The sequence below is a fragment of the Pseudopodoces humilis genome, chromosome 11, assembly GCF_049639895.1.
Source record: "Pseudopodoces humilis isolate 2021_Gansu_Grassland_sample_001 chromosome 11, ASM4963989v1, whole genome shotgun sequence".
Taxonomy (NCBI): Eukaryota; Metazoa; Chordata; class Aves; order Passeriformes; family Paridae; genus Pseudopodoces; species Pseudopodoces humilis.
Window position 1 is genome coordinate 5,812,757 of NC_142210.1, and position 26,024 is coordinate 5,838,780.

At 43.1% G+C, this 26,024-nt stretch overlaps 2 protein-coding genes across 6 annotated transcripts in view; both read right to left on the bottom strand.

The window, feature by feature from the left end:
* Positions 1 to 16,659, bottom strand: part of ARMC8 (armadillo repeat containing 8) — a 61,789-nt gene extending 45,130 nt beyond the window's left edge. For 3 of the 5 annotated variants that reach the window (XM_005529547.3, XM_005529546.3, XM_014258319.2), the window contains exons 1-3: positions 16,526 to 16,659; positions 14,594 to 14,670; positions 1,510 to 1,581 (exon numbers count right to left, since the gene is read on the bottom strand). In XM_005529547.3, coding sequence (XP_005529604.1) covers positions 1,510 to 1,581; positions 14,594 to 14,670; positions 16,526 to 16,570 — 194 coding nt within the window. In that variant the 5' untranslated portion in view covers positions 16,571 to 16,659. Of the gene's footprint in view, positions 1 to 1,509; positions 1,582 to 7,593; positions 7,620 to 14,593; positions 14,671 to 16,525 lie in introns of those variants that run through there. The other 2 variants (XM_014258320.2, XM_014258321.2) reach the window with 2 other exon arrangements.
* A 2,831-nt stretch (positions 16,660 to 19,490) lies between these two features.
* Positions 19,491 to 25,967, bottom strand: DBR1 (debranching RNA lariats 1). The gene is made up of 8 exons (XM_005529549.3): positions 25,750 to 25,967; positions 25,543 to 25,667; positions 25,366 to 25,446; positions 24,250 to 24,335; positions 23,659 to 23,883; positions 22,747 to 22,827; positions 21,277 to 21,422; positions 19,491 to 20,779 (listed from the first exon to the last, which is right to left on the bottom strand). The coding sequence occupies exons 1-8, from the start codon at positions 25,944 to 25,946 to the stop codon at positions 20,104 to 20,106; spliced, it is 1,617 nt and encodes a 538-aa protein (XP_005529606.2). The 5' UTR covers positions 25,947 to 25,967; the 3' UTR covers positions 19,491 to 20,103.
* Between the last annotated feature and the right edge of the window lie 57 nt (positions 25,968 to 26,024).

The window sequence follows — 26,024 nt, forward strand, 5'->3', positions numbered from 1 at the left end:
CCAAAGGAGCTCTCTAATACAAACAGTCTATAATCTAGTGAAGTCTGTCTGCAACACCTTGAGGAAATTGTAAAGTCTGCAGAAAGGCACTTGGGCGTAGATGATGCCAGGATATAGCCAGAGAGAATAATCTTTGGTCACAATGTATTTCAGCTAGTCCACCAGTCTCAAGAGCCTTTTCTGAAGATCTCTAAAGAGACTTCTGCTCATTTGAGAATAATTTGTCCTGAAGAGAGGACAAGTGTGATAGTTCACCTTTTAACATTTCCCAGGGCCAGTCATTTCTCTGCAGTTGTAGATTAACTGTATAATTTACCTGGGCAGCCAGAAGGCATTAACAACAATGAAGAGAAAAGCACTTTTGAATTTTCCTTACTGGGCACAGAACAAACAGCAGCAAAAAGCAGGATAACTGAGGGAACAGAAGTCCTACAAAACATAAGAACAGGCAGATTCTAGATTTGGAAGGTGAAGATCTTCTGTAGCTTTTAAAATAGGAATGAGAAGAATCAGCAGGACTTGCAAAAACCCCTTAAGGCCCATTGCTGATAGAAATTCCTTAAATTTCTCATCATCTTCAACAAATGTCCATTTTCATCTCCTGCGAAGTCTTCTCTGCACCTGTTTGTTATCTGGTCAAAAGGGAAGATAATCCAGCAGGTTTTGTACAGGGGGTGGCTCCACTGCTAATCCCTAGAGAATTTCAAGGGCCAGCCATGGCACAAGGTCTGTCAGTGAGAAGACACTCTGCAAATAAAAAGCATTTTTGACAAGGCAGCAGCAGCTCTCAGGCAGAACAGTTTGGAACCTGGTTGCCATTTAAGCAAAAAAGATACAGGTGGGTGCCACACTGACAGCACAAGGACTGCAGTCCTCAAGGTTTCACTCTCCATTGCTGCAAACTGAGGCTGAAAGAAAGCTGGAGGAGAAGAGGGATGAAATGAAAGCGAGCAGTCTAGGAGCTAAAGTTACCTGTTCAATTTGTACTAGTGGAATCAGGGTCCAGAAAATGTTAACATCAGCTGAAGCAGCAAGGTACAATAAAGTATGATCAGTGGCTTTTAATTTTCTGAAGCAAGTGGAGCAGACAAGCAAATTATCTCAGATGTTTTTCAATATTTTAAATTAAATCTTTAACATAACCTTACACATTTTCAGTTATGAACTCACCAGGCAATTGGCTGAAGAACAGGATTAAGATACAACCACTTCCATCCACCATTAATATCAATGTCAAAAAAATAGATTTTATTCCTGAACTGATAAAGTTCAATAAAAACACCAAGACTACTTTAGAGAATTCTACGAAATTCTAAATAAAAAGCATTACTCAACAGCCTGTTCTACAATACATGAGTTTAACAGATATTTCAAGTCTCTCTCAGTTACGTTGAAGAAAGTATTCAGTCAACTAAAATCAAAGTTAAAACAAAAAAGTGCCTGTGATCGAAGGATCATTATTCCAGACCTGCTGTGAATCAGTGAAAAGGAGAGTAGCAAAGGACATACCTTGGAACTGCTCCCAAAACAATCAAGTTGGCTTTTTGTTTGTTGTTTCCAATTACAGCATTTTTCATATCTCTGTAAATCCAGAAAGAAAAACAAACCCTGGTAAATTATGCTGAGGTACTGAGGGCTTATCTATAGAATTCACTATTTCCATGAGGCTTATCAAGCAGTATTCCACATGTCCATGCTGCAGCTACAGACTGGGTACTGCTTCAGGGCAGTTTCCTCAGCCTACAGGAAAATACTCCAGAGCCCTGGGATTCCACTACACCCCAACTCCTGCAAGTAAGCAAAAACCCAAACTCTCTCATATGCACACCATACACCAAGAAGTCTTATTACTGAGAAAAACTAGACATACTGGTTCTTTGTGCCCATATAGTCACTAGACTTCTAAAACAATTTTAAAATCCCACTATTGGTTGGGAAGCCAAATATTGGTAGTTTAAAGTATTAACTGAATAGTCTAGTGGATGCAGAAAACGGCAAGCTAAGAAAAAGGGACAAGGAACCATCACCAGTCTCTAGAGACTAGGCTTTTACTCCCCTCTTCACCCCAGGCTTCCTCTCATGTATTTCACCAAGACACCTAAACATCTGTACATCAAAATCTCAGGAATAAAGTGGAAACCAGAGCATTTTTCCCACCTGAGAGTCACTGCAAGGTTATACACATTACAGGCATTCATACTGTGGTACCAGAACACGGGAAGCACTTTGGAAAGTGGACAATGGTTGCACACACTAAGAACTCCGGTGAAAACATGTGGTTTGCAACCTTGTTCAGAAAATTGCTACTACATCCTAGAAACTATCACCACCTTGTCTTTTTTGTCTTCATATGAGCACATTGAGCATACATGAACATCCAGAGAATCTGAAAGCAAGCTTGCAACTTAGAACTGGTTTCAGAAAATCAAGATGATTCATATCTAGGAAACTTTCTAGCTGTTGGAGAGTTTAAGAGCAGAGAATAAAGAGAGATCAACTTCAGGTAATTCTTTATTAACAAAAATCCAAAACTAGATTTATTAAGGTGTTAGAAGCAAAATTGATAAGTTAATCACTATGCATATAATTTATTCAAACAATTTGGGAGTGTTAGTGGTTGCTTTAAGTGAGCACGTTTTCCTGCCTCTATATATCTCTCAGCTGCTATCTCCAAGTTCTAAGAAACGTAGAGCAGCCCTGTTCTGTAAGATCTGCCCTGGCCAGCAGGAACACTATACAGTCCTTTGGTGTCCACTGCAAAAGCAGATTTCACTGCACCAAGCAGTTGTCCCGAGCGCCCCAAGTTTAACAACTCCCTCCATTAGAGGCAGGAAACGCCTTACTGGCACAAACAGGACCTTCATAAAGCTCAGTTAGCAAAAGGTAATTGCCTGTTCTCCCTGAATTTCTCCACATGCTCTCCCCTTGCATACACAAGAGTACTCGAGGAATTCCAAGCTAGCTCCAAGTCTACCTGTGATCTCAGAGCTCCGGCACAGGAGCATCACTAAAAGCAGCTCAACTGCACTTCTGTGCACACCTGAATCCAACAGAGTCAGGAACCCCCCTGCCAATGAGCCATCACTGAACAGCAACTGCCAGCCCAGCACAGCTCCACGTAGCTCAGCATCAGCGGGAAATACTGCACCTAAGGTGGGTAACTTCACACCACAAGGCAGAAGTAGAGGAGAAAGAGCAAGGTCAGGAGACAGGCTAAGCTGGAAGCCCCTGAAAATTCCACAAATGGAGTTGAAGTTGTCACTAAAATCAGAAACAGTACTTCAGTGGTTTCTATGCTGAACCCTTCACATTAAAAGTAATTTTTAAAAGTTTGTGAAATACAAGAGTCAGTCCAAAACAGTGGCAGAAGCAAAGGTCAAATGTCTCAGAGGAATAAAGGAAACTGTACCAACAGAAGTGTCAAGTTCAGGTACTAAAGTGCTCAGGCCACTCCAGGACTTCTGAAGAGGCTGCCTCTCCCTGCTACCCTGAGGCACCAGTCATTGGAAAGCTGCACCATATCCACAGTCTGCAAAGGCATCTCAGGCAGCTAAAGAGAAGGCTCTAACCAAGCACTCTGAAAATTAACAAACAGATTTTGGTGATGTTTTAATGCTCTGCTCAGTTGATTTTACACCATATTTTGTGTTAAAAAAAACAACAAACAAAACTGAAAACAACACTACCCAGCTTTTGTTGACTCCTGCCCCAATCCCTAACAGAACAGCATGTTAACCTTATAACCATTTAGTAAGTATTGCTTATTAGAATTTGATTTGGAGACCCTTTCACAAGTGGCAGGAGTATGGCCAAGTTCCATAACACTCCAGTGGAGAGGGTTAGTGAGGGCACAGTCCTGATCTGTAAATGATTCTGATGAATTTCTCCATCCCACGTTCATAAAGTTCCTCAGGAAAGTTATGTCAGATAGGTAAGAAATAGCACAAGCTTGAGATTTCTGACAGCTCCAACACATGTATATTTGACCAACTTCAACCCACCAGGCAAGCCAAATACCTTCAGATTTGTAAGGTGACCAAAACACGTCAGAGACAAGACTCAAATGTCCCCATGTCTGTGTGCATTATGGCACTCCCAAGTTCTCTGCCACGCTTCTCTCTTTCAAACTGCCACCTACAGAAGTGACCCTATTCAATACACAGGGAGCCATGGATATGGAAAGCAAGAACACCCTTAAAATGCCATATTTGAATGTTGCATAGTAGTAGACTTTTTTGTGTGCTAAGAAAAATAATTATGTATTTCCATGTGGTATTTTATAGAGATTTTCCTGATCAGGAAGCTAATTGCCTAAGAAGTAAGGAGCTACCACATGCTGTCCTAGACTACCAGCTCCTTGGTGAATCATAAAACTTGGAAAAAACTGAGGGCAACTCCCTTATTTGAGAACATAACCACCAACAAGTTCAAGCTTGACTGATTTCAGATCCAAGACATCATGAGATACATCCAAGGAACAAAAGTAGCAAAGATCACTATCTTGTAGGAGAGGTAACAAAGAAACCTCAGAAACTGAGTCCAAAACTAACGCCCACTTTATTTCCAAATGTCAGGCACCCTGCTCCCATTTCCTCTGTGCAAAGGAGTCCACGGCATGAGGAAGAAGGGAGCAGCAGTAACAATGCAGTTACAGGGAGATGAGAACTTCAGAACAACACATCTGTGGTGACTCCAGGCCTAACCTGTGACAGGACCATGATCCAGAGAGAGACCCAGCCTTTCCAATTCCCAGCTCCAAGCTCAGGTTATGAGCTGGCTGCCAAGCACCAACACAGCCAGAGGAGCCTCCCAAGAAAAACTCAGAGCTGGCACCTGCACCCAGAACACCTTGGCATTAGTGAGCTTCTCAGCTCAGAACAGCAACTCTGTGAAGAGTCAAAAGACAAACCTGGAGTTACACAAAACAGAGCCCTTAAGATGCATTTGAGGTTGGCTGAGTTTTTGGTTTGGGGTTTGTTTAATATCCTGCATATTAAATCTTATAGTTTAGATTCAAACTAAATTCCAAATCATTTAACAAAATAACCCAAATTACAATCAATTTAGTGCATAGATTTAAAATCTGATATTTATTCTGAGATGCACTACAGTGCAATAAAGTAATTTACATGGGAAAAAAAAACTGCAAGAAGGAATAACTTAAGCTGCCAACAATAAAGTACTGCAGAGATCCTAGCTAAGTGCTTGGGAATATTGCTTCCTGAAGTGCTAAACCAGCTTTTTCAATCTCTTATTGCTTCTTAAAGAAATAAAAATATTGTTTCATCAGCTCAACCCTTAGACCAATCCAAGCTTTAAGTTATGAAACAACTTAGAGACTGGAAAATCAGCAAGACTAACTCTCTTCCTACAAATTTGAGAAAAGCCAAAAAAAATATTGGGTGATGTTTATCAGCTCTAACAATTTTTCAGAACATAGGAACCCAAAAGCAATCAGTTCAATTAAATAGCTATAAATAAAGTGCAGTGCATGCTAGTATATGAACACAGCATGAGTGTTTAAAATATTTTAGGACTACATTAAACTAATTTCCATTTAAATACAGCTTGACAAGAGTTACAAGAGGAACTAATTTGCCAACTGTGTATGAAGTTCTGGTTTTATTCTAATATTTAGTGTGTAATTGTTTAAAGACACCAGATATAGCCACTTCAGATAAGCAAGAAATTATATTAAATAAAACAGTTTGTAAAATATGGTCTTTCAGTTTCAATGAAAACTAACCAATAAAAACCAACATTATTAAATGTCTACATCCTGAGAAAATTAGTAGTAAATGAAAATTACTAGTGCAGAAGGAAGCTGAGGCGCTGACCTTCATCCTATGCAGAAGTTACTGAAGTTCAACATCTTCATGAAGTCAGTTTTAAGTTTGGGACTCCCTCCATAGAATAAAACCCCAATGAAACAGAAGAGTGAGCTCAGGTCCTAACTGAGAAAGAAGAGACTTTCACAGCATCCCCAGTGAGCCCCCATATCTGCATCTCTCCTGCAAATGAAATCCTGAGAAAGCAGCATGGATACAAGGACACCCACGTGACAATTTGGCTCTACCTCTGTTTTTAAATATAGTAAATCAAGCACAAACAGACCAAATACAAAATTCTGTTAGGAAGCCCTGGAGCTTTCCTACGTCACCTTCCACCACAGCAACACAAAAGATCTTGAAATGAGCCAGAGTGATTTGAGGAAGCAGCCACAGGAACTCCACAGAAGAGGAAATAAACAGCCTGCATGACATTTCCTCATCTTACGATTTTTGAGAACAGCAGAGAGACATATCTCAGGGGTTCCTAGACAGAGAAGGGTGTCAAACATGACCTGAACAATCACAGAAGGAAAAGTAGCCCTGGGCACCTCCAGCCAATGCTTTCACTTTTAGCAAGAAATAGCTCCAAAAGATTCTGAGCTAGTTACGCAGCCTGATGAGGCTCCCAACACAAAGCAGTCAGGGCTGGAGATTTTGGGCAGCTACCAGGAGCTGCCCAAAGTCACCAACAATAGAGTGACACAAAGCAGCATTCTCAAAGGTTTCAAAAACTCAAAATGCAACTTTCTAAAAAGCTGAGGTACTGGCAGCTGGTACATGAGGTACCAGGGACACAGCTCAGACAAAAACCAGCTGCCCCAACTGCATGAGTTTCTAAATTTCAGGATCATATAAGCACATGGGACCTATACTGGCTGGACTACAGCCAGAAGCCTATTGTGGAGGAGCTAAGTTTGGACAATTATGCTTCCTATAGCTTTTGTCTCCTTCTCCTCCTGCTCCCTTTCCTCCAGCCTCCCGTTTTTATATACAGATGCAAAACAACCTCAGGAATTAATGACCAGTTTTTGCATGTGAAAATATGTCCATCACTACTGTCACAGAATTAATTTCTAAGATGGACATTACTATGGCATTAAGCTGTTTTCTAATCCTTTGGTAAGTGGAGTGTTTGTACTAACATGATTCCTGGACCAACCATGTGAATAAAATGTTACAAACTCCTGCCAACTCAAGCAAACCCCAGAAGTCCTAAATCAGCTTATTTTTAAGGTCAATCATCAAGTTGGGAAACAAAGTTTCAAGATTTCTAATCCCATTCAAAAATATTAGTAGATACAACAAAAAAGATGATTTTACAGGAAAGAACAAAGCAGCACATCAAGACAATGTTACTCAACGCTCCTGAAAAAGTCCTTAGAAACTGTGACACAATCAACACACAGTGCAAACTAAACAAACTACATTTAAACAAAAGCCCTTCAATCCATGATTGTTCTCAATCTTAATTCTGTTGTCTCAGTGCATAAAATCAAAGTGCTATAGAAAAACAGCACCTGGCTCTAACTACAGCATTGCAGAACAGTAGAATTTAACACACATAGTGCTAAAAGTGATAGTCTAGTCCAACTCCTCCATATTGCAATGCCATTGAAAATGCTTGAATTCTTATCTCAAGTATCCTCTGGAGAGGCAACTTACCGTGTCATAAGATTCCTGACAAAGAAAATCTACCAAACAGAAAGGAAAGTGTTTCAATGACCCATACCTGTAGTTAGAGATACTGATAGCTTACTCCTACCCTGAATTCATGCTGTTTTCCAGTGCTCCTCTCGCTGTGTGTGACAGACTGAAGAAGCCTCTCATACCAAACCTTCACTTCCACATAGGAGTTTACATCAGTCAATTCACGTGCTGCCCTTCTGATCAAGCTTAACAATGTCAGCTCTCCGTGTCTTTGGCTGCAGTTTCAACTCAAGCTCCTTTCCAGTCTCTACCTGGACTGAAAAAAGAGAAATGCTTCTTTTCCCACCTCTCCCAAGCACATTTTATTGCCTCATCCTTTGCACTGAGTCTGGATATAGTGCTATAAGTTACATGATGCTATATATAGACAATTTACTTCACTCAGCTTTAAAAACAATGTAACCCAAATTTAAAGTGCTTGAAGTTAGTGGTGGATGGGAGTTTAGCTAACTTTTATTATGTAACCTATATAAACCAAAAAAACCAAACCAACAAAACCACACTAACTATAGCTAGAGAGAGCTCTGTATTATCACCATTTCAATTTCAGCATCAATCTCTGCTATTTAACCACATTAGGTTCTAAGAGTAAAGAATTACCCCAACAGAGGTGTGGGCAAAACAGCTGCAGCTCTGCAAACTCTCACAAATCCTCACTGAGAAAATCCCTGCTCTGCGACGCCAGATCAGCAAAACACTACTTTCACAACTGTCCCGAAACAGCCAAACCACATGAAAAGAGCAGCTCCACCACTGCTGCTTCATACGAATGACCCAAAATATCAAATACAAGTAACTGTGGTACCTTTTTTTTTTTTTTCACTGTCTCTATCTAACCCCAAGAACATTTCACTTCCCAGTATAAAGGACTGCCTTCAGCATTTAGCAGTGCTTAAGCAAAAATCAAATGAAATTTCATTAAAACAAGAGGTATCTGTAACACTACGTTTTTACTGCACTATTCTTCATACATACTCCCTTAATTTAAAGTTACTTTTGTCCACTGTCCCATTTTAAGATCACCACTCTTCATCTACAGAATGTTGCCCACCACAAGTGATCCACATGGAGAAGTTTACAATTTCATTCAGGACAGGAAAATACCTTAAAACGGCCTTGCAGAATGTGTTTGGCTGCTCTAGATGTGAGCTTGGAATATTGTTTGACACTGTCCATTCTACCTTAGGCCAGCAACCACCGAAGGACCACCAAACCCTATTAATTTAACATAGCTACTACCCATTAGATTATAATAATCTAAAGTCCTTCTATCGTGAAGCAAAACCTCTGATTTTTATCTCCAAAGAGCTATCAGAGCTAAGATGATGTACTGGCCTAGTCAAGCCTAAATTCCCTTTTTCAAATGGCTATTACTAAGTTCTCATTAGAACAGAAATCCCCTAATATCTATATGCCCATAAACTCTCTCATTCTGGAGTTTCTGGGCATTTCAGATAATGCCTGTTTGAAGTATATTTTAGCAAGCAATCCTATGAGCTAGCCTTCCTGTTACAATCCCCAAAGAAAAGAATCTCAACAATTGACATTATTAGTTCAGCAGCAGCAACACAGCACACACACTAAAGTCAGCTGAATTGTCTGGTACACAAATTAATCGGTAAACAGAGTTCTGTCCTTTGCATGTTGCTACAAATACCAACCCTTTACAGGGCATTAGCATAAAAGTTCCATATAGCAAATAGAAAATAAGCTTTTTTGGAAAGCTACTAAATTCAACTTTTTTTGATAGTGATTCCAATCAGTGCAAACTAGCAGCTTGGAACCAAAAAACTCCAATGCCAAATATGAAGAATCACAAACTCAGCAGCATTTCTGGCTCTGTGGCACATATCCCTCAGGCCCAAGCACCAAGTTCAGTCTTGACAACACTCCCAAAGGGCAGAACGATTTCTCCCCAGCTGCCTGCTGCTTACACCCTCCCTTGCAGGCAGCCACTCCCTTTGTATAACAGATTAATACGGGGAAAGTAAACTCTGAATGGCCATGTCACGTTCAGCTGGGCTCAGCTTGAGGTCTGCTACTGAGTCCCACCTCAGGACACCTGCGACCAATGCTCGCCCCATTCTCTCCAGCTCCATCAGCCAGTCTGTCAGAGGCTGCTCCTCCTCCCTCATCCAACTCTGAGCCTCAAGCTATCAAAGGAACAGTATCATAACGCTGAGGATAGTATCAACAGAGGGGTTTTAGAGAAAAGTGGCTTCACAGCTATCTCAAAAGCAGCAGTGAAACAGAGTCAATAACCATCATTCTCTCACAGGCTCAGAGCAGTAACTGCAAGGCTTGAAATATTAAACATCACTGTAATGCTGAAGATGGCCAAGTATCATAGGTACACCTGATGTTTACCACACCTCTAAATATTATACCAGGAGTTACAATACATGACAACTTACTTGCCAAAAAAAAACTATTCCGCATAAGCATCTTTTGCTGCATTATAAAAGCATGCAAAAATGAGAGCACCTTTTCTCTGTGACAGGAACACAATTGCATTTAAGTGCATCTTCCTCTCTTCCCTCTGTCTACACCATCCTTACACCTGACTACAAAAACCACTGCACTGAAAGCCCCTCTTCACAAAGCACTACTTAATTCTAGATGTTTAAGCCTTTCAGTTCCTTCTCTCCCTCCAAAAAGCCTTCCTTCACAGCTCACCTCTTGAAAGGGAAAAACCAACAAGCTGAGCAGTGCTCCCAGCACCACCTAAACCTGCTCCAATTTCTGTCAGATCCTTCAGCTTCCCAGCTCCAAGCCACAAAGAGCCCATCCTGCAGTTTACAAAGCATTTACGAGGGACTCGGGAGCCTCTTCCCTTAACACATGAATGACTCTGCACAAAAACAATGCTTCGAAAAATTACATCACTTGTTAGCCAATAACACCTCCAAGTTTCATACAGGATATGCATTTACTACAGTGTACTGCCTAGGAGACAACAGAATTGACCAAAATGTACAGGGCAAACTATGACAGCCCCCTAAGGATTGCTCTCTGTTTCCACAGGGCTAAGGGAATATGCACAAAACCAGAACAGCTCCTGCAGAAAACTGAAGTGCAGAAGTGCCCACTGAGACTGAAAATCTGATGCAGCTGTTTGGGATGCAAAATGTGGAAACAAGCACTGTTCATCACTTAGTGTTACAGAAAGTTTGTTTAACAGACAAGAACAAGAAGCAGAAGTAGCCTCTTCACAACTGTCTGAAGGGGGATAACAGAGATGGGAATTTCCTCTCTTCCCACTTCATGAAGTTGTTGCCTCTCATATTTCACAGTTTTTGCTGTGGGCATGTGTGAACACTGCACTGATGATCCCTCCAACAGCCATAGCTGAGAACACAGTACACTATTACACAGCCATCTAAACCTGTGCCTGGAACATTTATTACAGAACCAAACTACCAAAATAAAATAGCTGGATGCAAAACACACAGTGTGAGGACCATGTGCCATTTCTATAGGATGTTTCTTTCATTGTGCTGAGAAATAAAATGCCCACACGAGACTGGAAAACGCTTGTCTTCTAATTCCTACTGGTCATAAAGGACAGGAACAGCAGTAGCACAGGAATTCTCAGTGCACCACAAAGATGGTAATTTACAAGTCTTAAAGGATGACACCCTCTGACTGCTGAGGAATAGTCTGATGAGAAACAGCTGGAACCTTGAGTAAGCCAGACTTGTCAGGAAGGATGCTCCTTTCAAATGCAGCCTTGAGGTGGGATTACAGAGTTCTCCATAAAATGATATATTGCCACTTTGAAGGCACCAGGCTAAATGTAAGTGTGATAAAATGTCTTTCAAAGAAGCCCCCTACCAGCAAATAAATTAGAGGATAGAAACAGGTATCAGTATTGCACCTGAACAATGTGGTCCTGAGCTTAATAGCACGTGAAAAGCAAATGACAGTCTAAGGATCACAACCCAGAAATGCTTTTAATAAAAGAAATAAAATACTGCAAAGCAGAAGATGATGTTGCAGGAACAAACTTGGGACAAATTAAGCTCTCATAAAAACACAGAAATTTACAGAGCCACCTCTGTTCTTTTCATCTGCCAATAACAGCAAAACATTGAAGAGAACCTCTGAGAGACCACAGCCTTCAATGCACTGCAGTTATCTGTGTCAGGCAATGTATGCACTGCCAACACGAGCTGCACTTGATAGCTGCACACCTGACATCAGTGCTGACCTTGCAGAATGCACTCAGAGCACACTGGAGAAAACCTGAGCTCTACAACAGCAAGAGGAAAGGGTCACAGGAGCACCTAAGGAGACACAAAGCAAACCTGTAAAGACCTCTCAAGCGTAAGCCTGGCCACAATGTAGAGTTCATGTTTACAGAAGGAAACCACTATATTAACCTATCTCATCTCCAAAGACAGTAAGTAGAAGGTAAATGCACACACTGCCACACAGATGTGGGTATGGAGATGGGCCTTGAACACTTTAGTGCGCTACCAGGTACAGTAAAAAAGGCAGTAGTCATCTCAACTTTTCAAATCCTGATCAGAATTTCAGGACTTAGTGATAGGTACAATTCTCCCCTTCCTACCCACTGTCCATATCCAGATGAGCAGGATAGAAAATAAGTGAACAGAAGTTCTGTAAGAAACTTGGTATTTTGAAATAAGATCAATAGACACACATGCAGCTGTACTGGACAACAAGGAAATGTTTTCTATTTTCTCATTAGAAGGAAAATTAAAAAACAGGTACTCCTAACCAGGTAAAGCTTTATTTTCTGGACAAGGAAAACTCTGAACACCACCTCTCTGAAAATTCATGGGAAAGCAAGGGAAAAAAAAATAGATTTTAATAATTTAAATACTTTCAGAATATGTAATTAAAGCTTTCTCAAGTTACAAGATGAAAACTGGACTGGCATGATTTTCAAGTTCAAGAAGTATTTAGGTACATTTTACCTTTATCAAAGCTCATTCAGAAGTTTGGTTTCATTATAATTACAAGGATGCAATGAAAAAAACCCCTAAGCCCAAGTTATTCATTCAAGCATACAAAAAACAGGACTATTGTAACTGAAGACAATCTGCAGAAACAAAGCCTCTTAAAACAGCCCATTTTCTGATCCTTGATATTCATACAGTTCCATCAATCAAAATAAAAATCTAGGTCATCAGTATTTCCAGCCAGGATGCAGGGAAAAACCAGCACATCTTAGGAAACAAAGATTTTCTGCAAAGGATGCAGCATATCTGGTAAAGCTTCTGACAGGCACTTCTGGAAAAACTTTAATCCTTTCCTACTCCACCCCAAATACCAGATCATTCTAACTTCAATACCTCTGCATATACCCTGAAATCAAAGAAAGAAGGACAAAGTAGTACTTTTCTGCCCAAAAAGAATCCTGGACTGACAGAAATTTTTAATACATATGCTACTCTAAATTCCATCTTTTATATACATTTTTATATTCTTTCATATACTTATTCTTTTATATAATTTTTTTCTAAATTGGACTGTCACACACCCACCCACCAATATTTCAAAAACAACACATCTGCCACAAAGGACTGGCTCAGAGTCAGTAAAGATACTCCCACAATTAAGATTTCAGCCAGAGCATCACAAATAGTTTTACCATCCAAATCTGCCCTGTGAGAGATTTTGTGAAACAAATTGATATTTTCTTATCTTTAAATACAAGAAAGGATCTCAGCATAGAATCCACTGACACCCATGGACAAGATGACCAATTTCAGATGTTACTCAAGACAAACATACTGCCTGAAACTCCTGTTTTTGGGAGATCAGTTAGACTGCAAAAGATGAATAATATATCAAAAGATAGGGAAGGGATTACCAAGGGTTGTGGGCTCCAGTCCTTTGAAAAGGAAGGAGAGCAGGGACGGAGCACCAGCCATGGCTCAGAGCATCTGCCAGGGAGAAAACAGGGGCTAAGTCACCCCACTGGGGCACTGGATGAGACATCTCCTTCCCCAGGACCACCCCACCACCCTTCTGAGGAGGGGACTACGAAGGCCATGAGGTGGAAGCAAAACCAGACTCTCCTAGAACAGAGTTAAGAACCTGTTCATAGTTACAGCAGGGCATCAGAAGTTCTTATGCAGGTAAGGGGGTATTCCAACCAAAAAGGCTTCCAGGACAATTTTACCTAGACTGAGTTCCTCATGTATTTTAAAGGGACACTGACATGTTGCCCCTGGACATTTGGAATAATTGTTTTCATCTGCTACTGGGGAACACCTCAAGTCATGCTAAACAACACAACCAACATTCTTAGCTATTTGACCCATCTGTTCCTCTGATTTCTCCTGGTGTTTCATTAGACTGCCACAGCCAACAAGCTGCTGGTAAACCCAAAAAGGTCTGGTTCCATCACCAAAGTCAGTCCTGGGCAAGGTCTCATTTGCCACTTTGCTGGAAAAGTGATTCTAGTGGAAAGCTCATGGCCCAAGGACAGCAAGGGAACAACCAGAGATTTGCAGCAGTTTCACTCCTGCTCCTTGTCTCACCCTCTCAGTCACTGTCCTGACCATTGGCATGAAACACAAGTACTGAAATATGACTTGCATCCAAATTCAGGTCTGCAGAAGCATTCTCTTGCAGTTTGCAGTTCCCATGGGGAGACAGAAGCCAAGCACTAAAAAAGTCAAAGCCAACACACAGGCATGGCAGGAGGGGAAAGAGTAAGAGGCAGGTACACTGACTTGGCAGTGCAGTAAGAAAAAAAGAGTCTCAACAGACCTGGAAGAGGAGCAAAACATGGCCAAAAGGCATAAATATATCCAAAAAAATTTTCAGTGCTCACAGAACGTTTAACCTCATTTCTGGCAACTGGGAGGCTGTGTTATAAACCATATGCACTACAGTGTGAGAGTCTATATCAATACTATCTCTACATCAATACTGACATATTTGTATAAAGATGTGCCAACTACATTTCTCAAAAAAAACATAGGAAGAGTTTCTTGCCCTTGACCTATCACTCTAGTAGGATCAAGTACACCTGCCCTATGCACAACCAAGAGCCCAAGAGTGTTTCAATGACTTACATGACACCTTGCAGGACTTTTTGGGGATCGAGATCAAACAATCTATCGACATAGTGGCGGCTACTGGCTGTGACCTCCTGCAGAGAGAGAGCAAACAATTGCAATAATTTATATCAATTCATACAATGGCTTATGCAGCAGCAAGTCTACAAAACTTCCCAGGCAAGAGGCAGGGAACCCAAAGAATTATATTTAAATGTGCAGTGCGTTACTGCTGGGCAACATCACACAAAGATAACACTGTGTTCAAGTGTAATCTAGAGAAGATGAGGTGCTTAACGTAGATGACAACATGGTAACTGTCAAAGCAAGTTAACAGAGAGATATTTATGAACTGCAGTTATCAGCACTGCCTTGAATCGCAATTTTATTATGTTTAATTACTATATAGAATAAAAAAACCTGGAAGAAAAAGTTCCAAAGAGCAGTTAATGTTGCTCAAGAATCATACCCACAAACAAGCTCTCCAAAAGAGGGAAGCTCCTAACAAGACATTTTTTTTTACCTTACTTTGCCACAACATATCTACATTTCAAAGCCTTTGCCACACACCTTCAATGGGACAGCAGCACAGTATTGCCCACAAAATTCTCATAGTGCTGTATAAGACAAAGCAAATTCTCTTCTCGGCAACAGGACCATGCTTGTAAGCTACACACTTATGCACCACTGATTTGTTATTCCTTTTGAGAAGATCCAAAGTCGGAGATGGCGAGCATTCCAAAATACAAGGGTGGGAAAGGTGAAGGGAATTTTCCCTGCAGGTTCTCACGAACACTTGCCAAGGTGTGTTTCCATTATCTCACCTTTTTTTCTTTTCACCAGCTCTCTTTTCATTAAGCTTTGCCCATTTTTTCCTTATGAATTTTCCTTGAGAGAAGCTCTAAGGGAATTGAAAACTCTCCCTTGCTTTAGCAAGTATATGCTATGGGGCTGAATCTACCCCTGCTTCCCCACCTCGATGTCGAGAGGCACCAGCAGCTTCTTGCCTGTGGTCTCACATCACAGAGAAGAATCATCTAGAGGCAGCAGGGCTCCTTTGTCTCCAGAAACACTATTAAATTATGCCACATAAATCCTACAGATACACTTCCACCGTGCAACCAAAGACAGCATTTTTGAGACCCGTATTTACGTGTAAAACTCTTCTAGACTTCAAATATCCCGTAGATTTCTGTTTCTAAAATATCCTGGCTTCCACACCACCAGCTACGAGGTCTGCAATACGTAGAAGGGTATTCACATGCAGGCAGTCCTCCCCCAAAAAAGTCTTCTTTTATCGACATAATCAGTTTCACGGATCTCTTAACCAACACGAATTTTTCAAAGAGAAGGAAAAGCGCCAACCCTCCGCTCTTAGGGGAGCACCAGGGCTGCACCTTTTGCGTCGCTGCTCCCAGCACGCGTGCGATGCAGCAGGACCGCTGCGCGCCCTGGGCCGTCCCCGGGGAAGGGAAGGCGGCTGTCAGAGGCTCCCGCAGCACGGCGGCTCCTCCCTGCCGCAGGAGCCGGGACGCTGCGAGGAGAGAGCCCCGGTTCCGGCAGCGGCACAGTCCCCGAATCGGGGCGGGTTGCGAGCCCACCTGGGAGCGCCAGCCCTACTCCGCAGCCCCTGAGGAAGGGCAGCGCCGACAGCGCCAGGGCCCTCCGCGTGCCGAGCAGCAGCTGCTCGGGGCCGGCGAGCCCGAGCCGTGTCAGCAGCGAACGACACGTCCAGAGCGCCGGTGCCTCCGCAGCCACGGAACGGGATCCTCGTAAGGGGAAAACCAGCGCCGGGAGAAGTTGCGGCGCGGGGAACAGAGGGAAGGAGCGCGGCCCCGCCGCCCGCACCGCCTCCGCTCCCGGCGCAGCCCCAGGGCCGCTCCCGGCGCCGCCGGACAGAGGGGCCCAGCGGGGGCCAAGGTCACGCAGGGCCCGGCCCGCGGCACTTACCGAGAGAACGCTCATGCGGAGCGGTGCCTCCAGCACACACGCCATCTTGGCGGAGCGCTCCGGCACCGGCGGCGCCTCAGGCCGGCGGGCGCGGGCTCATGGCGGGCGCGCGGCGGGCGGGGGCCGGGGGTAGCGGGGCGGGCCCAGCGAGCCGGCCGGCGCCGAACCCCCGCTGCCGCCCCACCGCGCCTGCGCCGCCGCACACCACCCGCGTGCGGAACGGCGCCCGCTGTGCGCACGCGCGGGGTAGGGCGCGGCCGGCGCGGGCCGCGGAGAGTGACGGCCCGAGCCGAACGCGAGCCTGAGGCGAGCGGATCCGAGCCGAGCCGAAGACCGAGTGGAGCCGGGGGTAGCCGAGCGGAAACGAGGCGAGCCGGAGACCGAATGGAGCCGAGCGGAGCAGACTGGAGCCAGAAACCGAGTGAAAATGAGCCTGAGCCGAGCCCAGCCCGACTCGAGCCCAGCCCGAGCAGATCCGAACTTGAGCCGAACACGAGCCCAAGCGCAGCCAAGCACGAGCTGCAGCCTGCCGAGCCTTTGTCCAAGCCCGAACCGAAACGAACCCGAACCGAAACGAGCCCAAGCCCGCCTTCCCCTCAGCCTCGCTGAGCAGAAATGGCTTGGGTTCCTTTAGTTTGTCAATGCTGGCTTTTCTTGCCAGCATTGATTTCTTTGGTTTTGAATTTGTTTTTCACAGAAAACAATCCAGGACTTCACTAAGATGTGCTACAGGTTCCATAAGATCTGCTATTTTTTTTTATTAGCCCAAATGTATTATACAGCCTGAGGCATGGGGACACTGACTGTACCCACGCTGAAGTCAACTAAATGGGAGGAGGATGGTAAAACCACAAAAAAATAGCAGAAACATCACAGCTCGGGTTCACAGCTCTCAATCAATGCCCTTCCTAAGAAAACGGAGGTTTTGCAGCTGCTAGAGATTGCACAGGATAACATGAGTACAATAAACATATCTTAGGAAGCACTCACAAGATGACTTTAATAGCTTTAATTTAAAATTACTCCATTATGAAACAAGGCTATACCTCTTCACTGTTTTTCTCTGAGCAGACTGATGACATGCTGTGAAAATACCTCTGTGCTGGCCTGGGAACAGGTGGAACAGGTGAACACTTTTCCCAAGTGCTAGTAACAGCAAAAACCATTTTAGACTCATTACAGACACTGAAAAAAAAATGCAATACAAGAGTTGTACAGAGAAACGTTTTCCATAGGTTTCTCATAAAAATTTCAAAAGTTCTCAGAGATACTCTAAATCTTCTTTTTAAAAAGGATTGGAGACTCTAAGTCTTAAAAGCAAGTTGAAATGTGTAAGCATTCCCTAGAGTTTTCGATACTATTTGAAATATCTGGCCTTTACTGAAGAAGCTCAGCTTCTACTGAATCCTCCTTGCAGCAGAGAATCTTGCCGACAGGGAAAATCCATAATGGATGAAAGCAAGACAGGGGAGGACACCGCAAACTGCAAAGAGGGTGCAAACGACTGCAAGAAAGGTCACCTCTGGAGGTCAGATATGATTCACACTCGAAAACATTTATGTTCACTGTATTTACCAGCTGCACTCTGCTCAATGGACACCGAAATACTTCATTAAAAAGTATTTAAAGGTTCAAAAATCAATATTGTATCTTGTCCAAGACTCGTGCCTTTTAGTAACACATTTATCTGAAGGGTGGGAGGCACGGGACAACACAGGACAGAACCGTTTGTTTTAAAAACATAAGGAATCAGACTGAAAAGTCATGCAAGATACATCTTCTATTCCAGTGCAGAAACCTTGAGAGCACAATATCATGCTCAGGTTCCTTGGGAGGCTTTTCAAGTCCATAACAGAATTTGTATTTAAAATACTTTATTTCCATTATAGTGTTCAGATCATGAGGCATGATTAAGATTTTACCACTGCAGACCCAGGACCCTTAAAAAGACTCATCTGCTTCAATAAATTATCTGACAGTTCAAAACCATTTTACACACCCTGAGTGTCACACCCGAGTTACTCCCAATTTCTCTTCATACCTAAGCACAGCTCTTTTGGCAGCTGCTCTGACAGATGAGCTGTTAATTGAACTGTTGAGAGCATTAATTATGCCCTTTTCTAGCCCTTGAATATTTAAGGTGTTTAGTTTTTGTAGTGAACTGCTTGACCGGAGAGGAAGCAAGATGAACCCCATACCATGGAAGTGATTTAAAGACAGAATTCCCGAGTCTGATACACAACTCACAGATGCATTTCACTCACTGCTCCCTATCCAGCTCCCTGTTCCTGTCAGGATGCTTTCTCCTTCACACTGCCTATGCCTTGGTGGAGGAAAAACACGGGAGCTTTTCCTCCTTCTCTCGGGGAAGAAGGCTTTTCCTTCTGCTCTTGGGGCAGCATGGCCATGAGGAATTCCATCTAAGAATTCCATCTGTCAGGAAGGCTAATGAATCTAATGACACATGCTTGAAAACATTGTCATTTTCATGAATTCACTCAGTTTTGTCCCTGTGGCCTCTTAGGCCAAAGGAGTGCCATTTAATAATTCAGGGCAAAAAAAATAAACAGAAAACTTCAAAGAGGGTCTCTATTCTGTCAGCTCCTGTTCTCACTCAGCTGAAGATTACAAAGGTGCTTTGGAAGATTCCAAATCCAGTTTTAAGAGTTCAGCAAGTTACAGCTACAGAAATGACAAGTGAAAAGTGATGCTAATGAAAATGGGAGGTGTTATTGTCTCAGGCAACTTACACACCCATCACCTTGTATGAATGCAAAACACAGCCCTGATTAATCAGAGTTGAGACAGTGGTGGTATGCACATTTAGAAAGTTGTCCTTCCTAACTACTTCCATTTTAAGACATTGTTCTCACCATTTAAGAAACAGAACAAAAGTGAGTTTTTAAGAATAGAGAGGCAGTCTTCCATGGTCCCCATAAAACGGTCATATTCCAAATCAAGAAACTTGGTTTACTATCAGAACTGTAATTAAAAGCTAATCCTGGACAATACATATTGTTTTGCTTATGACCACAAGGCTTTTCTGTGGCATAACTATCACCAGAAACAAAAATCTTCATTCTTCTATTGCTGTTTTGTTATAATGGGAATTCTATTTTCAAATATCATTCATAGGGTTATTGCGTATGCTATAGTGTATTAATAGTTCAGTATAAAACAAGACAAAAGCAATAAAATAAAATCACTTAGTCTAGGAAGTCAGACATCCTCTCACTTGGACTCAGGCTACAGTTTAAGAGTTCTTGTTAAACAAGCATGGTGAGTCTTGTTCAGCTGAAGATATGGAGTATACACCATACACCAAGAACTGAAACAAAATCAAGGATATATGAGCTTTATATCCTTTGACAAAGTTCTTTGTTGAAAAAGTCTCAGCTTCTTCCTTTGATGTCTATTCTAAATCACCTTCCCTGTGAGAAGTACATCCAGTCTCTGAGCTTGAGAAAGTAACATGACTAAGATCATGTGACATTAAAAGCACGCACAGTCCACTAAAATTCTCACCACGTTCCCACAGAAAGGCTGGAAGAGAACTTAGTTACACACCCTGTGAAGTATTAATCTGTTTTATCTTCATCCTCTGCAGCATAGATAGCTTGGTTCCTTCTCCTGATTTTTTTAACACCACCGTTCCCATTTTCATCACCACCGATGCGCTTTAATGACCTCTCAGTGGAGCTCTTTTCCTCTACCTGCTTGCTCCCACCAGACTTCTCCAGCTCCTCGTTGTTGGAGTCCATGGCATCATCAGAGGACACCGCCATGGAGTCTGGCATGATCCGGATGTCAGAGAAGCTCGTAGAGAACTCAGGAGGGTGATCAGGGGAGGGATCTACAGAGCATGTACTCAAGTCTTCATCACCACCTTCTTCATCCAGCATTATTTCATCTGGATTAAAGCATGACAGGCCAGAATTATCTGTATTGTATTCACTGGGTTCCTCTGCTGACCCAGTACTGTCCATCTCCTCTTCGTCCTCCTCTTCACATTCACCTCGTCCTGAGCTCTCTTCTTTAGCCTGCTGGATCCTGTCATTTATGTCAGTGAGGCCAAACTGGGCACAGAACTCAGTGGTCTGTGGATTGATGGTATGAACTGGCTCCATGTTTTTTTGGGGCTTGCTGGGATCGTAACAAGCAGCTGTCAGTGTGAAGTTGCAAGGAATTTTGAGGTCATTGTTCAGCTCTTCTAACACCTCTTTAATGGCTTCTTCTGTCACACTGTAATCCCACCTAAAAAAGTGCATAAAGTTTAAACAAGCGCAGCAAGTCAAAAGGCTCCCACCGCAGAGTGTAACCTTCAAAGATGGATTATAAATTCATTTTACAACAGACACTTTATTCCTCAAATGCTTTTGCAGGAAGGTTTTAATTTTCTTTTGGTCAGTACTGAGACACCCATCTCCCCACCAAGGATTAGTGTATTATGTCAACCCACACCCATAACCCAGCCTGTTTTTCAGCCTCATGGTGTAGTTTCTGTTCCTCAAATGCTGGTATCTAAGTTTGCAAAATAAAATTAACTGCCCAGGTAGAGCAGTAAAGAAGTTGTATGCTTTAGACTACATCTTTTGTCAACATCCTCTTTTCTTTCCAAGGCGTTTAATAAGTCCTACAGGCATTACAGGCTGCAGAACAGAAACACATCTCTCTCCAGTATAACTTTACTTCCAGCCCAGAAAAAAAAACAAAAACCCCTCATTTTCATCTCTATTTTGCAGAGAACTTACTTGGCATAGAGGCCATTCTTTTCAGGCATATTCCAGGAGCTCTGGGTCACATTAACAAGACTGTTGGTGGCCTTGAGGACTGCAATCCACTCAGCATCATACTCCAGTGAGTCGCCTGCATTGGGATCATGTTCCACGTCTATTATCTACTTAAAAACACACAGCAAACAGATGTAGTGAGTTTTTTCTCTTGATACGACAATCTGATTAAAGTTTCAAATGCTACTTTCACTGTACAGGGCTTTAATGAAGTTTAAAGTACACTGAGCTAGTGGTCTCAAAACAAGTCCTCTCAAGCCAGCTCCCTATAAGGGGCTAACAAAGGACAATCAGTAACAGCAAAAAAGACATTTCTGAATTTCAGCTTACAGCAATTAAAAAGCAGAACACACTCCCTCCCTTACTTCCAGCAGCTGGGATAGTGAGGCAAATTAGAAATAGAATGTGCCTGATCCTAAATTCATGCTGGCTTCTGTTGGAGGTTAGGAGTTCTTCAAAGAGACCGGAACAATAGACACTTAAGAGAGACAAATGATGTGGCCAGGACAAGGGAGGGGGTGCAGTTTGCTATATCTCTTAGAGAGATGGGGGGGCACAAGTGCTTCTCTTGGGAAAGGCAGAAGTACTGCCAGATTTAAACATATATATTCTAGTAAAGAACTGTTATTACTTTTTTCTTATCTTTGCCTCGAAGTCTCAAAATCTCAAAGTTATAATAATTTGGAGGGTAGGGGGTCATATTTTGTATTCCAAGGGAGGTTCCCACCTTCCTTGAAAGACATGTCTCTTTCAAACTAAGACACTTCTATATGGATACAAACCAAGAATTGACAAGAACTGTCAATTTCAAATTCTGCTGTAGGAACACCCACTCTTGATTTATGAGCTATGATTTAACAGGAAATGTTTTTAAACTCTTTCATGATGAATTGAAATTAAGATCTTCTGGAGGAAGTACTAATCCAGATCAGTTTTGTTATAGGATTTTAGTCTGGACTAGGACTCATATCCCTTTCCACAGATAGAGCCTATCCTCATTCTCTCTTCCACCTTCAAAGGTAGTTACTAGGGTAAATGGATCCCACCACACATCCAGAGGACCATGAACCACCTTCCCCTTGGGATGATAAATAAAAGCCACTCTAAGACTCGTAGAAACACTTGAGTGTATTTCAAAACACACTGTCAGCAGCTCACTCTCACAGCAAACTATTTTAGACTCATCCATGAAGTCAGGTACTTGCTCTCAACTGGATGGAAATGGTAAAATTAAGGAAACACTGTGCCTACACAACACAGTTTGCTTAGTTCAGGAAAAATCCCACAAAGACCATTCCACACATGCATTCCTAGTTTCTTTAAAATCCCTCCACTTATCAGCACTATTCTTCATCTTATATCTAAGAACAGCACTAGCAGTTCAAACAAACAAAATACTTAAATTGTAAACCTTCTACACATGTTCATCACCTGCAGGAAGTCTCTGTGGGGCAAGCATTTATCCAGAGCCAGGAACTTGGTTGCTTTTGGTAACTCTTCTTTGGAGTTTGTCTAGGAAGCAAATGGCGTTAACACAATCATTAGCACTTATGTGAAATTTGACCACTCTAAACAAGCTGTATAGACAGATTTAAAGGTATAATTTCTACAGAAAAATACTTTCTGAAATAAAAAATTAGCAGGGACAAAGAGAAGTACAGACTTCACTGGGAGTCTAACAGGAAACAGGATGTAGATGATAGCAAGATAAAACAAGAGCTACATTTCAGCATTAACCAAGGCAGCTGAGCAAATCCAGCCTTGGAGCAAAAAGAAAAATTGTAACTTAATTGAAAACAGATTTGTTGAGCCTACAAGGTCTGGAGTTACATTTTTACAGATAAATAACTTGCAAATGGGAACAGCACTGGCACCACTTCAGGAATAACTGTTTCAACTACAGGCTGGTTTTTGGCTTTGGCTCAAGCTACCAGACCTGCAAAACTGTGCTACAGGGATCCTCCCACCCTCAGGTAACCACCCTCTTCGATCACTCCTTTAGCACCTTTTTTGAAGTTGTCTCCTTTTGTTCACCTATTTTGAAGTTGTCTGCCTCCCCAACAGAGCAGGAGTGCTTTTTTATACAGTTAAATTAACAACTTTCAAGAACAATAACCTCAGCTAATTCATGCTGTTCCTGAAGAAGATCAGGGAATTACACCCCTCATTCATAACATCTTTTTCATTTACATAAAACAATAGTCCTAACACCACTTAATCTCTCATTGTTTTAACTGAGTTTTAAGATCAAAAAACACTAAATTGCTTTTCTGGACATGATTACCTGCACCAGAATAATTCTAAAGTGTGTCTGGGACCAATTCATTTTCTGTCCCCCTTTACCTCGTGTTGCATGAAAGCTGCAAATTTAACGTGTAGATGTGCTGAGAACCAGTAGGTGGGTTTCAGGTGCTGCAGAAGCTCTGAAGCAGCAGGGCTTCCCAATGTGTTGCTCTCCACTTCTTGACGGAAGAAGGATTTCATTTTGAGGAGCTGTTTCTTGTTTCCATAGTGATAGATGCTCCTTGGCCAGTCATGTGACATAAATATATCGATGGGACGCTTTAGCTGTCAGGTCAAAAAGCACATGGCATAAATACAACATATTGACAAAGAAGTTTAGCAATTACTTGAGGCAGCCACCTGTGCTTTATACTGCCTTATCGAAGAGTTCATATCATCACTACAAGTCAGGCAGTCAGAGGAAATCATAGCTAGAGAGCAAGTCCTCTGCCCACAGCCAAAGGCATCTTCTTCCTCATGAAAATTTTAAAAGCTTTATTTAAAAGGGATAATGGCTAAGCACAATATTCCTCAGATGTCTGATCAACGTATTAAAGCATGTTTAGGTTCAATATCCAGCTTTAACTTCCTATTTCTAAATTAATGACAAATTAATTACCCTTGTTTAAAAAAAATAGGCTTTTCACTGACCTGTTTGAGTTTGAAGACTTCAATATTCCTCACATGGTAAGCACTTCTAATGGTCTGCTGGTTGTATGGTGGGCACTCAAAGTGTCCTAAAATGTTGAAAACAAAAATAGTTGCCTGAATCACAAGTTCCCTCCTACACAGCAGCTTTTTGGGGTCACACAGGCACCCAGCGTAATGCCAAATACAAGGCTGTGATTTTTCATGATTGTGCAGAGTGCTGCCACCCACCATGAAATTACAGCTTAACAGGTTCAGCAGCAGCCTAAACATCCCTGTCACTGCCCACAGGCACCACAGGCTGCGGAAGCACCAACATGTACCCTGAAAAAAGGGATGAGTTTCCAACTTTGCCTTGGGACAAAAAACATGAATGCCTAGCATAGCTCCTACATACTCTACAGAATTAACAGAGATATTGCTTTTTTAGTTATTGCCAAAATCTCCCTCGTGCAATATTCAGGCATATAAAGTGCTCCCTTAATGACAGCAAATTTAATTAGCGCTGACAGGTATTAGACAGAAACAAATGTTCTAGAAAACTGGTTACTTTGCAGCTTGAAAGCTACCTGCAAAGCTTCTCCGAAGCCATTTGTTAGTAAAGAGAGCACAGTACAGTAACCACAAGGACCACTCTTTCAAGTCCTGAGATCAGAAAAAATAAACTATCTTCTACTCACTATGGGTTATCATCTGTGACATAATTTTTGCCACCTTTCCCAGGAAGAACTCTTGAATACACACCCACATAAACAGGAGGAACCAGACGTACTGACCCTAAACCTCAGGGCAGAACAATACACTTATATAGTGTCACTGTTATAAACTGACCATCTCACTCAAGGAAAATCAGTGTTGCACTGCATGCTGAAAGGACACCTGCCATGGAAAAATCAACACCGTTCCAACAACGTTCCAAAGGTGTCTTGCTTCCTGCTTTGGTCACCGGGCAGCTACAGACTCATCTACCAACTCCAGAAAAATCCATGTATTGAACCAAGGGTGGTTTTCAGGCTAAGAGACGGTTCGGGGCTGAGCACAGCCAGACCCTCACACCACGCCGCGGCCCCGGCTCTCCCCTCCGCGCTGCCCGCCCCCCGGGCCCAGCTGCCCCGGTACCTTTCCGGTAGTCGTGAGACTTGAAGATGCCCGAGATGCCGCCGATCCTCACGCCGCGGAACCGCACCACGCCCGCGTAACCTACGGGACAGGGGAGGGGGTCACGGAGGGTCCGGGCAGGGCAGGGGCTATGGGGGAAATCGCCGGGAGACCGAGGCTGGAGCCGAGGGACCTTACCCAAGTAGTAGATGTTGGGCGCGACCCACCCGCCGTAGGGCAGCTCCTGCAGGTGGTTGGAAGCCTCGTGGTTGCCGCCGATGAACACCGTGAGCACCGGGGCTTTCTTCTCGCCCGAGTAGTACCTGCGGAGACACGGCAGCTGCTGGACCCGACCAAGTCTGCGTGGGTTAGGTCGGGGGCCGGGGCCGGGCCGGCGGCTCTCACCGGTAGAAGGTCTGCATGTGCCGGTACTTGGCCGGCACGGCCATGCACCGCAGGTCTGCCTCGTTGCGCACGGCCTGGAAGTCCCCGCAGCAGAGCAGCAAGTCGGGCCGCACGTTGTGGCGCCGCTGCAGCAGCTCCAGCGTCTCGTACATCTTGTCCAGGGCGCCGTGGCAGCACCCGGCCACCGCCACCTTCATCGCCACCGTCGCAATGAGCGGGCGTCGCGCACGCCTTTAACGTCACCGCCGCGCGCGCCTTGCGTCACCTCCCCGCGC

Bases quoted from the DNA above. Each gene is read 5' to 3' on its own strand.
- DBR1 (XM_005529549.3), bottom strand. From the start codon at position 25,946: ATGAAGGTGGCGGTGGCCGGGTGCTGCCACGGCGCCCTGGACAAGATG. The intron at 21,423-22,746 runs GTGATGAACATG...GTTTTTAAGTAG, and splicing joins CCCACAGAGACTTCCTGCAG to ATAATAGACGTGGAACATGA. The intron at 20,780-21,276 runs GTAAGTTCTCTG...GCACTTTTTTAG, and splicing joins AAGAATGGCCTCTATGCCAA to GTGGGATTACAGTGTGACAG.